The 13751-nt window shown below is 40.9% G+C and overlaps 1 protein-coding gene across 11 annotated transcripts in view; it reads left to right on the top strand.

The window, feature by feature from the left end:
- The window catches only part of TNRC6B (trinucleotide repeat containing adaptor 6B), a 250005-nt gene that overhangs the window by 225536 nt on the left and 10718 nt on the right, over positions 1 to 13751 (top strand). For all 11 annotated transcript variants that reach the window (XM_060306216.1, XM_030855889.2, XM_030855886.2 and 8 more), the window contains 4 exons: positions 2856 to 2987; positions 3255 to 3350; positions 3506 to 3686; positions 11440 to 11577. In XM_060306216.1, the coding sequence (XP_060162199.1) occupies positions 2856 to 2987; positions 3255 to 3350; positions 3506 to 3686; positions 11440 to 11577 (547 nt within the window). The remainder of the gene's footprint in view (positions 1 to 2855; positions 2988 to 3254; positions 3351 to 3505; positions 3687 to 11439; positions 11578 to 13751) is intronic.

The following is a 13751-nucleotide window of genomic DNA, read 5'->3' as shown; positions in this document are numbered from 1 at the left end:
TAAGGTGGGTTTTTGTTTTGTTTCGTTTTTTTAAGTTAGTTTATCTTTTTTTTTTTAATTAAAGTATAGTTGATTTACAATGTTGTGTTAGTTTCAGGTGTACAGCAAAGTGGTTCGGTTATATATATCTATATATCTGTTCTTTTTCAGATTCTTTTCCATTATAGCTTATTACAAGATATTGAATATAGTTCCCCATGCTATAAAGTAGGTCCTTGTTGTTTATCTGTTTTTTATATAGTAGCGTCAAACAAGTTTTTTAATTGGTTGGCAACACTCAGCATCTCGCAGAGAGTAGAGAGGAAGCAGCTGGGAAAACTATTACTTTAAATCAAAATACTTTCCAAAATGAGAGAATTGACAGTTTAAATGCAAGTGCCTGAGATCTTGGAAGAAAATGAGTTGGTGAGCCAAGTATAGGAAACTTGAACTTAGATGTTTTTAGACTAGAAAGTGTCAAAGAAAAGATAGGCAGATATTCTTGAGAATGTAGCAGAGAGGGTGACTCAAAAGTATTAGGAAGCTGAAGAATTTAACTTTGACTGTGATGCTAAAGAAAGGTAACATGGGAAGACCCCATGGCCTTCTGATGAAAGCTTTCTGATGACTCACGTTTTATAGGGTCATTTTTAAAAGATGGAAAGTAAGGGTATGCAAGTAAGGGTGAATGTGTGAGAGTCATGCTGGGAGATTAAAACACAAAATAAGTTGAGGCTTGTAAAAAGTGTCTTAGAGCTTGGTTTGGTGCAATGTGGTGACTGGAAAGGAATCATAGCTTTGGGCTCTTCATATAATGCTGACTGATTAAGTGGAAAGAAAATTTTTACTGCTTTTGTCTTCTCTGTTAAGAATAAGGGTGTTCAACCGAAAGGGTTTAAGATGCATTAAATCCTATAGCAGAGAAAGAATTTGTGGAAAGAATTGCAGAGCCCTGACTGTGATCTTTGAAGAATGCTTGGGGTCTTCAAGGAGGAGGGTTTAATAATGACAACCCCTCTTTCCTGCCCAAATCCTGAATTTTTAAGACAAAAAGAGGAAGGCTTCCAGGGGCCTAAACGTCCCCTTTACTACCGAGAAAGCTGATACTGGAGAATGTGAGCTTCCTAATACTGAATTCCAAACTTACCCCCTAGTAACTGGAATAGGGCAGTCCTCCCTGTGGGCTTGCTGCCAGGATGTAAGGGAAAGAGGCCCAGAGTGTTATGATAAAGGTGGATGCCCCTCTGTGTGGAGCCTCAGGTCAGCAGTGGGAAAGAAGCACCCCTCCCCTACAATGAAGTAAGGAGAATGGGGGAATTTTTCTTTTTTTCTAATTTTGAAAGAACAAGGAAAGTGGCTTAAAGACTGATGAACTTGGTGCCAATTCCAAGCAAGATTCTAGAAAAGATTATCAAAAACATGGTTTCTGAGCACCTGTACTAGGAATCGAGAATCGTAGTTTGCTAACATATTTGAACTTAACTCGTTTTCTTCACTGATTGGTAAAAAAATTTTGGATTATAGGAACGATAAAGTTGTTGTATCTCTATTTTGACAAGTCATTAGACAAGCTGTCTAAAACAGTTGTGTTGATTAGAAATGAATGACTATTCCTGGACTTAGACCAGTTTCAGGTTGGAAGGACGTTTTTAGTGGCACGTGACTAAATTTATCTTCAGCTCTGTCAAGTTCAACATGCCTGTCAGTCACCAGATGGGGAAACTCAAACTGGGAATAAGTGAAATAATAGGTAGAAAATAACTTGGTGGGGTGACTGTTAGTAAGTTAAAATATGAGAGGTTCATTCATCTAATAGGTGTTTATCGACCACCTGCTGTGTGCCATGCATATAAAGATAAATGTAAGGTCCTAAGGATCAAAACATAAATTAATAAAATTTTTAAACCCAGCTGCTTAAAAATTACATGGGGAAGTAAAACGCCCCATGTAATTTTAATCTGATGCCCTATCTACAATTTTAATATTGTAGATTTTAATTGACAGTAGGCTTAATGTGTGAGTTAGGAGTTATGATATGATCATCAGAGAAGTTGAGATTGTAGGGACCGTTAAAAGCATGGCTTTTAGAAGAATAGTTAGTGATGGCCAGGTCTACCCAGTATTAGACAACGTTGGGAAATGGCTTTTCTGTCCTGGGCTCTGTGTTGAGAAATTGAATGAGATACAGGTGAGAGAACTGATCATATGTAGCCTGCAGATGAGATGCAGGGGAGCTGTAATCATTGTCTGGACATCTGAAGAACCATCCTGTGAAATAATATGAACATGTACGGAGTGCATTTCTAAGCATTTGACACGGACTAACTCGTAAAATCCTCAAACAACCGTTTTGGAGATAAGGAAAGTGAGGCTTAGAAAGGTTTAGTAAGTCACTTGCTCTGAGTCCTATACCTTAGAAAAGGCAGGTCCACATGGTCTGCCTCTAGAACTAGGCTTCTGACCACAATGCTATTTACCACTCATGGAAGAGGGAGTAAGTTTGTTCTCCATGGCACTCACTGATTCAGTGGGTTCCGTGGATGTTTTTATAGCACATTTCCAGTAATAACTTCTCAGAGAAAAGTTGTATTATCATTAATTTTTTTCTTGATATTTTCTAGATTGTAAAATTCATAATTTTTCGTGTAGAAAAATTTGGAAGTCTAAAAAGAGAATTAAAAAGCTCCTGTAATTTCACCACTCAAAGACAACCATTGTTAACACTTTGGTGTATTTCTCTCAATCGTTCAATATTTTTCATAAATATTTTTCAAGGAAAAAATTGGCAGTGCTTGCTTTAGCTCTAATAAGATTCATGTCACGGAAAAATAAAAATTTTATTTTGATAAATTCTGAAAGTTCCTTCTTTTGGCTAGGTTTCTGCCTCAATGCTCAAGCAGTTTCCCAACAGTGGCCTGAATCCAGGTCTTTTCAATGTGGGGCCCCAGTTATCTCCTCAACAAATTGCCATGCTGAGCCAGCTTCCACAGATTCCCCAGTTTCAGTTGGTAAGTAGCAGATTTTCCTCCTATAGCTAAAAAGGTTACTTGCTTTTTTTTCTTTTTTTTTTTTCTCTTTAGCTTTTATTTGCTTCATTTCATGCAAACTGTTGAGTGTGCTTAAGGGTTGATATATCAGCTCAACTGCAGGTAAATGTGACCCGTAGACTGGGAACTCGGTGGTGCTTCCTTCACGGGCACTTAATTCATTCACAGTTTTCCCAGTAAGTCTGTCTTAAGGAAACTTGCGTCCTCTCTTTCTCCCCTGCTTTGTAGGCGTGTCAGCTGCTCCTGCAGCAGCAGCAACAGCAGCAGTTGTTACAGAACCAGAGGAAGCTTTCTCAAGCCGTGCGCCAGCAGCAGGAGCAGCAGGTACGTGGCACTGGAAGGGTCCCCCTGGTGCTCCACGGGAGGAATGCGTCTCTGCTTAACCTCTTCGATGGCAAACATGACTCAAATGCCGCCTTTCCCCGTGAGGTTCAGGGTGTCTCACATGTCCGTTTTCCCTTGCGCCTGCTCGCCTCCAGCTGGCTCGAATGGTGAGCGCCCTGCAGCAGCAGCAGCAGCAGCAGAGGCAGCCCAGCATGAAACATTCGCCGTCTCATCCCGTTGGGCCCAAGCCGCATCTGGACAACATGGTCCCCAACGCTCTAAATGTGGGGCTCCCAGACCTTCAAACCAAAGGGCCAATACCTGGATATGGTTCTGGTAAGCTGTGAAGTAATGAAAACTGCCTGTTGAAAAATACCTGCCAGTCATGTTCTCAGCCTGGGGGTTGGACCTACATTACGCTGTTTTCACAACAGTTGTGCAGGGGAGGTGAATATTTGTATCCCTCTCTTTCAGGTGAGATATCTGAGTTATTGATATCCTAGGGTCTCAGTGGTTTCCTGAAGCTCACCACACAGTAAATAACAGAGACAGGCCTCCACCTTCTCTGGGTCCAAAGCAGTCTTTTATTACTTGTGAGTGGCAATCAGCTCTCCTACCACCAGGAATTTTTTCAAGCCAGTTAAATGTTTGTACCTGCTGTGACTGCTACACACGTCTGAGGTTATAATCTAATAAATTATGTACAAGTTGAGGCGTTTAGCTCTCCAGATAAAATTACCTTCTCTTGAAAAAATGGGGAACTGATATTAAAATTGTAAGGCAAACTGATAAAATTCTTCTGATATTAGTATCTCATCTGATTTAAATAGAATTAGCACAAGTAAAGTTATACCTTTGACATTCATCAAGAATTTGTTGGCAGGCAAATCGTAGCTCTTTCAGAACTGGGGAACATGTTGTAAGCAGAGTCCAATCAGTGAGGCAGCAGTGATTTAAAAATAAAATTAAAAAGGTACCACACCCCACAGCGTTTTTCTTCTCAGACTGACAACATTTAGATTTTCTTTCAGTAAAGACCATACTGTTCTCTGCAAACTCAAAAACAAGAGTTTGGGGAGACTTGAAATCCATACTCCCAGGTGACAAAGTGACCCTGGACAAATGGCCCTGCTCTTTGTGCTCTGTGAGGTGCCCACTGCCCCCTGGGGAGGCCACATCCAGAGAAGAGCAGAGAGTTCAAGGACTCCTTGATCCTGGATAGTTGTAAGGGAATTAATTTACAGATCCTCAAGTTCTACCAACTGTACTTAAAAATGATTGCCTGAGAACTGACTTTTAAATTCAAAATAAACTTTCTTCCATATGACATAAAAGAAGGGCAGATTCTCCACCATCCCATATCCTATTAGAGCATGCTTCTCTGAGGTTCCAGGCAAGGAGGAAGCCTCCCTTGATGACCAATGATGGTGCCATTACCCCTGGGTTTCCAGTCTTCACCTTCTGAATCGTGTCTTCTGTTACAGATGAAGCTTGACATAAGAGCCTGGGTGTGTTGGTGTGTGTTCAGTTGTTCTGAATTTAGACACTGTACATGATAGTGAAGTGGGGCAACTGTGCTTCTTTTATATCCACTTTAATCAAAGGGTGCGTAGTTCTTGAAAAGGAATCCAGTCGTATAAAGCAAAGAGAGCATCTGGAGGCCACAAGTGGCTTTTCACTTGTTTTAAGAACACAGTTCTTTTCAGGCCTTCTCAGTACTCGTCCTGAGGGTATGTCTTAGTTGAAAAGAAAAGCACCTTTGAGCAGCTTGAGCAGTATAGTTTAGTGAGACTGACTCTTTGAAACAGACATTTTCACAGCGAACCAGGTAAAGCCTGTGGATAAACTTTTACGTGATTTCCTTTAGACTGGGTATGCACTGGTCAATTAGTTGTTAAAAACCTAAAATCATGATGTATTTATTTCAATGACAGTCTTTATAACATCTTTACTATCTGCTGCCCCCTATTAAAAAGTGAAATTATGTGTTGGCTACAAATCTGTTAATTTTTAGCAGTGTATACCTCTCTTATTTATTAAATATATAGAAAAATTTTATCATGATGTCTTATTAGATTAATCGTGTTGTTTGTGATTATTATACTTAACTATTCCTAATGACTAAAGGATCAGAGTTCAGTATATATACATATGTACATTTACTGAAGAAATTTCATGGGTTGTTTTTTTTTAAAATCATATTCCTGTTTCATAAGTAACTTAAAAAGTTAGTTCTGCATTATAATCCAAATTAAATAAGGAGGAAGAACATATTGACTTATTTATATCTGCTCACTTATTAAACAATGGATAAATTAATTTTATTAGGTCTTTATATTAATTGTGATCTGACCACTTATAATCTGCCTTACAAGATGCATTTTGCAGTTTATTTCACAGTTACAATTCTCCTTAATTCATATTACCACATTTCTTGGAATTGAAAAATTGGGACTGAAAACAAGTCTGATTTGGCTGACTATTTTGAATAAATTGGATCTATAGCTGTAAGATTTTGATGAAAATATAGTTAAAGCATTTACACAGGTTAAAATTTTTTCAAAAAAGATTATATGGCAAAGCTGTAATAAAATGAATGAATATACATGAGTATAAATGGTGCTGAGTATAGCAAACTAAAAAAAAATACCTGTAGGTTAAAGACTAGCAAGAATAATTAAGTTTCTTAATAAATATTGATAAAGCCTCTACTGGTATATTTTCTCAGAATTAAAAAGTTGAATGACTTTCATGACTGCTTAACGGGTTACCCTTAGCTATTTTTGTTTCTGTTTTTTTTTAATATTTATTTTTTTGTCTGCTTTGGGTGTTCATTGTGGAGCACGGGCTTCCCTCTAGTTGCAGCGTGGAGACTTCTCTCTAGTTGTGGCATGAGGGTTTTCTCTTCTCTAGTTGTGGCGCGTGGGCTCCAGGGCTCGTGAGCTCTGTAGTTTGCAGCACGCAGGCTCTCTAGTTGAGGTGCGCGAGCTCAGTGGTTGTGGCACGCAGGCTTAGTTGCCCCGCGGCATGTGGGATCTTAGTTCCCTAACCAGGGATCAAATCCGCATCCCCTGCATTGGAAGGCGGATTCTTTACCACTGGACCACCAGGGAAATCCCCCTAGCTGATTGTTTTTGTAAAGTAGATGGTTTCTAATTTTCTGCTTTTAGCAAAATGGAAAATATACCTAATAGAATTGTCATGTGATAATGACCTGTCTAAAAATTAGTATTTATACTAAATATATACTAAATACTAAAAGTAGTTTTAGTATTTGTTTTATTGAGCAGGTGGGGGGGAGGAAATATACCTAAAAAGGAATGTAAAATAACTGATGTAATTACAAGACTCCTCCTTTTCCCATCGCCTTATTTGTGTAAGATATCTTAGTGCTTTATCAAGACTACAAAAATTTTTTAAATAGGAATAGTGTGAACTAAATCTCATTCTAGTATTAAGTCATAGTCACTCACAAATATCTGAACCAATGGAGAAGCAAAGTCACTCATCAGGAAGGGCATGTCAAATAAAATTTTATGTTTAAAATTTATCAAAATATGTAATATTTCTGTGTATGGTATATCCAGTGAAAAGTAGAGTTATGAATAGTAGAGATTATTAAAATAGCAGAAGAATAACTATATCTTTCCTGGTATTATGGTGTGTCAATATCACATGTGCATGTGGACATGGATTAGAACAGTTGTATTAAAGGGGCAACTGTGGATGATTTGTTTCTTTTATAATTTATTCTTTATTATAATTATTATTTTTTTAACATCTTTATTGGAGTGTAATTGCTTTACAATGGTGTGTTAGTTTCTGCTTTATAACAAAGTGAATCAGCTATACATACACATATATCCCCATATCTCCTCCCTATCCCACCCCTCTAGAGGGTCACAAAGCACCAAGCTGATCTCCCTGTGCTATGCGGCCGCTTCCCACTAGCTAGCTATTTTACATTTGGTAGTGTATATGTGTCCATGCCACTCTCTCACTTTGTCCCAGCTTACCCTTCCCCCTCCCCGTGTCCTCAAGTCCATTCTCTACGTCTGCGTCTTTATTCCTGTCCTGCCCCTAGGTTCATCAGAAACTTTTTTTTTTTTTTTAGATTCCATATATACGTGTTAGCATACGGTATTTGTTTTTCTCTTTCTGACTTACTTCACTCTGTATGACAGACTCTAGGTCCCTCCACCTCACTACAAATAACTCAGTTTCGTTTCTTTTTATGGGTGAGTAATATTCCATTTTATATAATGTGCCACATCTTCTTTATCCATTTATAATTATTATAAAACCCCAGGAACTTGTTTTTTAATCTGCAGCCAAAGTAATAGTGGAAAATATAGAACTACGGCAAAGAGAGTGAAGGAGTGATCAATTAAGGACAAGTTAATTTGAGAGAGTGTCCTTAAGGAGGTAAGCCCTGAGACAAGTGGTAGTGATGAATAGACAACGAATTAGAGTGTGTGGCAAAGAAATTAATTCTGGCAAGGACAGATAAGGTAGCCAAGAGCTTGTATTTGTAAGAATGATAAGGGAGGTAAAAGGAATGTACTGGTGAAATGAGGCCCTGGAAAGGCAAGGGGCATGTCTTATATCTGATTGTACCTTAGCTCCTAACACAGAGCCTGGCACAAATTAGGCTCTCCATAAATATTCATTGGACTGAACTAAATGACTTGTTTGATTAGAATTTCTGTCGGGGAACTGGAGAATTACTGGAGGCTACTTGATGGACTGAGGAAGTTTGGTTTGATGAAATAGCAAGGACAGTCAAGTCAGTGTTTTCCTGGGTTTGGAGGTGTGATAGCTCATGAGCAGCCCCAGAGGTCACGAGTGGAGTGCCCTCTGCCTTCTGTTAATGCAGCCTCTAGAGCACAGAATTCCTTTCATCCAGATTTGTTGAGCACATTCTATTCTAACGTCAGGCCAGTCACTATGTGACATCGAAGAAAGATACAGTTACATACAACCTTGCACTGATTTTCCTCTCATAGTTATGGGTTTGTAGATTGGACCTTTCAAGGCACTTATCTCCTGTGTTTTTTTGTGTTTTTTTGCCCTCTTCAGTTTTTTTTCCTTACTACACTTTATTGCTTAGTTAACGGTGCTGCCATATCGTGTTGGCATTTAATCCACAAGTTTCTAATGAGAAAGATGCCCACTTTACCTAAGGTTCAGGGGGAACTGCTCAAACTCTTTTCTCTCCTAAGATTTATAACTCTTACTAATTTTTAATATTTTATGTGTCACAGAAGAACTCTAAGCAGCTGAAATTAAATAACTTTAATTCATTGTGAGTTTTAAATTTTAGAGCAACTTTAAAGAAAATTAATATATAAAGGAATGGTTTCTTACCTTACTAATCCTTACATTCTTCTTTTTAATCTTCACCAGAATCCCAGGTTATTTTCAAAAGCTCTTTCTCAGTGATTAGAACCGAGCTTTCAGATGGCCTGGAATCCAGGCACTTTGGGCTGGTTTTCTAAGTCAAAGGTAGAGGTGTAATTTACGCAAGGAGTAAACCCACGTAGGCCACTAAAGCTGTATCAGAGAAGGCCCTTGTTCCTTTCAACCTCCCTGTCCTCCAGTCTCATTTCATTTTAGCCACATAGGACAAAAGGGAAAATATCTTAAACTCTTCTTTTTTACAAAGAAGGGTTCGGGGACTTCCCTGGTGGCGCAGTGATTAAGAATCTGCCTGCCAATGCAGGGGACACGGGTTCAAGCCCTGGTCCGGGAAGATCCCACATGCTGCGGAGCAACTAAGCCCATGCGCCACAACTACTGAGCCTGTGCTCTGGAGCCCACAAGCCACAACTACTGAAGCCCACGCGCCACAACTGCTGAAGCCCGCGCGCCTAGAGCCCATGCTCCGCAACAAGAGAAGCCACCGCAATGAGAAGCCCGCGCACCGCAGCAAAGAGTAGCCATTGCCCACCGCAACTAGAGAAGGCCTGCGTGCAGCAACAAAGACCCAACACAGCCAAAAATAAATTAATTAATTTAAAAATAATAATAAATAAAATAAAAAGAAGGGTTCAATCTGAAATTTTTTCAGCTCATTCCAAGGACTTCTGCTCCCCACCCACACCCTCCAAGCAACCACTTGGACTAGTAAAGTCAGTTACAAACTGTGTGAAAGGACAGTGTTCTGTATATTAATAGCAACATTTTAAACAGGTCAAGAAAGGTGTTAGAACTGATTTGATTTATTGTGCATTTATAAAACTATCCCTGACAAGAGAAGCACAGGGGAGAAAAATGTGACCTGGGCCCCCAATGGGATTTGGATAGATGGAACTTGAGGGCCAATAAGACAACACCAGATGGCGGGAGAGTAAAGTGGATACAGCGTGGAGTCTGGCCTGGCTGGAGCTGCACGTCCACTAGGGGAAGAATAGACCCCGCAGGCCACCTGAGCTGAGGCGTGGTGGGAACCCTGCTGACCTCCTTGGGTGTCCATGCTTGCCTGTTGTTACCACCCTGTGGCTCATTCTCCTTTTTCTGTTTTTTACTCATTATTCTTCCCTTCCCCCTGTTTCAGTGGTTGATTTTAGTCCTTTACTTTTTTTGAGCATCAGTTTGAAAAGTATTAAATACATTCTGACCCAGAATGGATGGTGGGCCCTGTGAGGCTACATCAACAAGCCTGTCCTGTCTGGCTTTCACCTGTCCAGCCCTGTGCAGTGGGAAAATGTTACTTGCCAAAACCCTTGCTAAAAGCCTGACACCTGGCAGCACACGGCGAAGTAAACTGAATCTCTCGCCAATTGCCTAGCCAAGCTATGGGGTCTTTGTCATTATATAAAAACTTTTTCAAATTGATCTCCCAGATTCTATCTACCCCATTCTCACACTGTCAGGTCTCTTTGTAAAATACAGGTCTAGTTATCTCTCCTCACTTGCTGAAGAATTTCATCTCCTGTCTTAGAGGGGAAAAAAAGGTCTAGACTCCTCAGCCTGATACATGAAGACCCTACACGCCACGCCACTTCATCGCTCCCTATCTCACTGCATCCATAGGCAGCCAAGCATTGGAGTCACATTGGGCTTGTCATCATTCCCTACACACGCCTGATAGTCACCAGTCAGAGCTTTGTACTTGGTTTCCTTGACTTACTCGCCTACCTCGCCTAGGTCCAGGATCAGTGTCCCTCTGCAAAGCCTTTCCTCCGCCAGAGACCCTGCCACAACTTAATAGCTGCTGTTACACCAGGTTGGGGTTTTGTTTTGTTTTGTTTTTAAATTTATTCATTTATTTATTTATTTATTTTGGCTGCGTTGGGTCTTTGTTGCAGTGCACGGGCTTCTCGTTGCGGTGGCTTCTCTTATTGTGGAGCGTGGGCTCTAGGCGCACAGGCTTCAGTAGTTCTGGCGCACGGGCTTAGTTGCTCTGCGGCATGTGGGATCTTCCCAGGCCAGCGCTCGAACCTGTGTCTCTTGCATTGGCAGACAGATTCTTGTTTTGTTTCGTTTTGTTTTGTTTTTTGCGGTACGAGGGCCTCTCACTGCTGTGGCCTCTCCTGTGTCCAGAGAGCACAGGCTCCGGACGCGCAGGCTCAGCGGCCATGGCTCACGGGACCAGCCGCTCTGCGGCATGCGGGCTCAGTAGTTGTGGCGCACGGGCTTAGTTGCTCCACGGCGTGTGGGATCTTCCTGGACCAGAGCTCGAACCTGTGTCCCCTGCATTGACAGACGGATTGTTAACCACGGCGCCGCAAGGGAAGCGCCCACCATGTTGGTTTGATGTGTAGACGTCTCCATCTCAGTTGGAGAATTGCTGGCCCCACGTTCTGTTTGATGCAGATGGATAAGTGAATGCACACATGCACTGAGATGGTCTTAATGAGATGGCAGTCATACATGTTTTCATACCTGAACAGAGTCGTCACTTCTTTAGCAAGCAGGAGCCAGGATCAGCATTTTGAATCAAAATATCTGTTTCTGAGTGAAGAAAACTTCATGTGAATTGGTCTTTAAGTGAAAAATGAAGCTATTCATGGGTTCTGCCTCAGAACTCTTGGTTACTGATACTAGAAACTTATAAAAAGACGTAAAATGTGGTTCTCCATTTTAGGCTTCAGCTCTGGCGGCATGGACTACGGCATGGTTGGTGGGAAGGAGGCTGGAACAGAGTCTCGCTTTAAACAGTGGACCTCCATGATGGAGGGACTGCCCTCTGTAGCCACACAGGAAGCCAATATGCACAAAAATGGTAAGAGCAAACAAAGCTTCATGACTTGGAGCTGTTCTGACTCTCAGCAAGCCTTGATGAAGTGGCCTAGAAACTTCCTTTGAAGCACAGATCTTTTTTAGCTTTTTCCTAATGAGTCTCTTGATTTTCCCCCCCAGTCCTGTGATCACCTAGGAGAGGAAGATTGGGGTTGTGTGTATTTCAAATTATAAGAAACTTGAAGGTGCTAGTTCCACTTAAGGGCAGCAAAATTTCCCACCTGCAATTGGATTGAGGGCAGTAGCAGTGAACTTGAGCTCCCTTTGTTAAAACCCTAATAAATTGGCTGAGAGAACAGAATCAGTTTTTGGAGCTACAAGAGAGAGATCACAACAAATATATATCATGATGATTGTTTGAGCTCTTTGATCTCCAAAAGATGACTAATAGATCAATACATGAGGTTTGAACTTTACACAAAGCTTTCTTGTTCTTCATGAATGACAGTGTCTGCAAGACAGCAGTTGAGTGCATTGTAGGCTTTGGTTTTGAATGTGGGTCAGCTCTTCCATCTCTGTAGTTCTCTGTAAGAGCATCTCCATTTCCCTTTGAAATAGATGAAAGGTCTTAGGACCTTCCTTCAGCCTTTGTTTCAATGTTTGTTTCATTTGACAGTAATTTACTTGGATTCAGCTGTATCCATGAGAACCAAGTGTAAATAGGTTTTGGACTGGCTCCTGCAGGGGCTTCCTGGCAGCCTCAGCCCCATCAGTCTGGAGCCTTTCAGGGTTCCTTTATAAACCCCTCTTTCATGTGCCCATCCAGTAGGCTGGTGAAGTGGCCATGTGAAGTTCTCTGCCTGCTGCCCCTAAGCATTATCATTTGATTTCATGCTACAAAATCAAGGATGATGTATTGAAATTATCAAATCTGTTTCTGGACTGAATAATCTAAGCTCAGCATCTATAGCTTTGGACCTTAGGCTGCTTCCTTAGGCTGATGATTCATTAAGTCCCCTTGTCCCCAGAGACGTGATAGGTGTATGATCATAAAGGCACAGTGGCATATGAGAAGCTGTCTTACAGGTAGAATACTCGCTTGCCTGTTTAGAGCTTACAGGTGATGTTTTCCCACTTCCTTAGCAATCCCCAAGGTGATTGAGCTTTTCATTTCCTACTACTTCAGTACTGTGTGCCCTTGAGTCAGATTCCTGTCAGTGGCTCCAGAAAAGCAAATGACTTCTCTTAGCTGAGCATGGAGACAGTTGTGATAATACTTGTGCTAGGCCAAACCAAACAGATTATTTTAATCGATATTTACACAAATACTTTCTTTTCATTTTTTTTATTTTTGGCCATGTCGTGTGGAATGCAAGATCTTAGTTCCCCGACTAGGGATTGAACCCGTGCCCCCTGCAGTGGAAGCATTAAGTCTTAACCACTGGACCACCAGGGAAGTCCCTACACAAATATTTTAATACATTACCCTGGAAGTAATTTTATCTGTTCATAAACAGCATCCTAAGAGTAGATCAGGTAACACAATACAGCATGTAAAATTCATTTGAAAGATAAGTAGAATGGTATCTCACAGAGGTCAAAATTTTCATTTAAAGTAAAGTTCATTTTTTGTTAGTTTAAGGGAATTATTAAGCTTTTAATTTTTTTCCTGCCTCCCAGCATATAAAATGCATGAAGGGGGCACCAACAAAACTGAAATGCTCTCGGGACAGCAGTTTTACAAAGGATTTGCTGTTCCTCATGTGTGGAGCTGTGGATCTCAGAGCTGCAGAGTTCACTGCTGGCCCTGTGCTGGCAGAGACCCTCGGCGGGAATGCTGTCTCATTGCTTTGGAATTTAAAGCAATTGCAGATGCCTTTCTCTCCAGCAAACTCCCTCTGTTTTCTCTGCTTCTTCCAGCTAAACTAGGCCTGATCAGCACTTAAAGACTTGGGTGGGTTGGTGTCAGTAGAAATGTAATTAAAAACCCTTCTATGTGCCGCAAATTGTTGAGTATTTTTCCTATTCCTCATTCCTAGGTCATTAGTGTAAAAACTGGGGGGATGATGGTATGATTCGTAGTTGATGAAAGTTTTGTTAACTTCATAAGACCATGGAATTTTAAAATTGAAAGGGACGTTCAGGCATGAGAACAGTGCTGTGTGCATAAGTGCAGACTGAGAGGCTAGAAAGGTGAGATGAGTTGTCATGGTCATC

The sequence above is a fragment of the Globicephala melas genome, chromosome 10 (assembly GCF_963455315.2).
Source record: "Globicephala melas chromosome 10, mGloMel1.2, whole genome shotgun sequence".
NCBI lineage: Eukaryota > Metazoa > Chordata > Mammalia > Artiodactyla > Delphinidae > Globicephala > Globicephala melas.
Note: the sequence above shows the minus strand (reverse complement) of the source record. Positions and strands in the feature narration are given on the sequence as shown.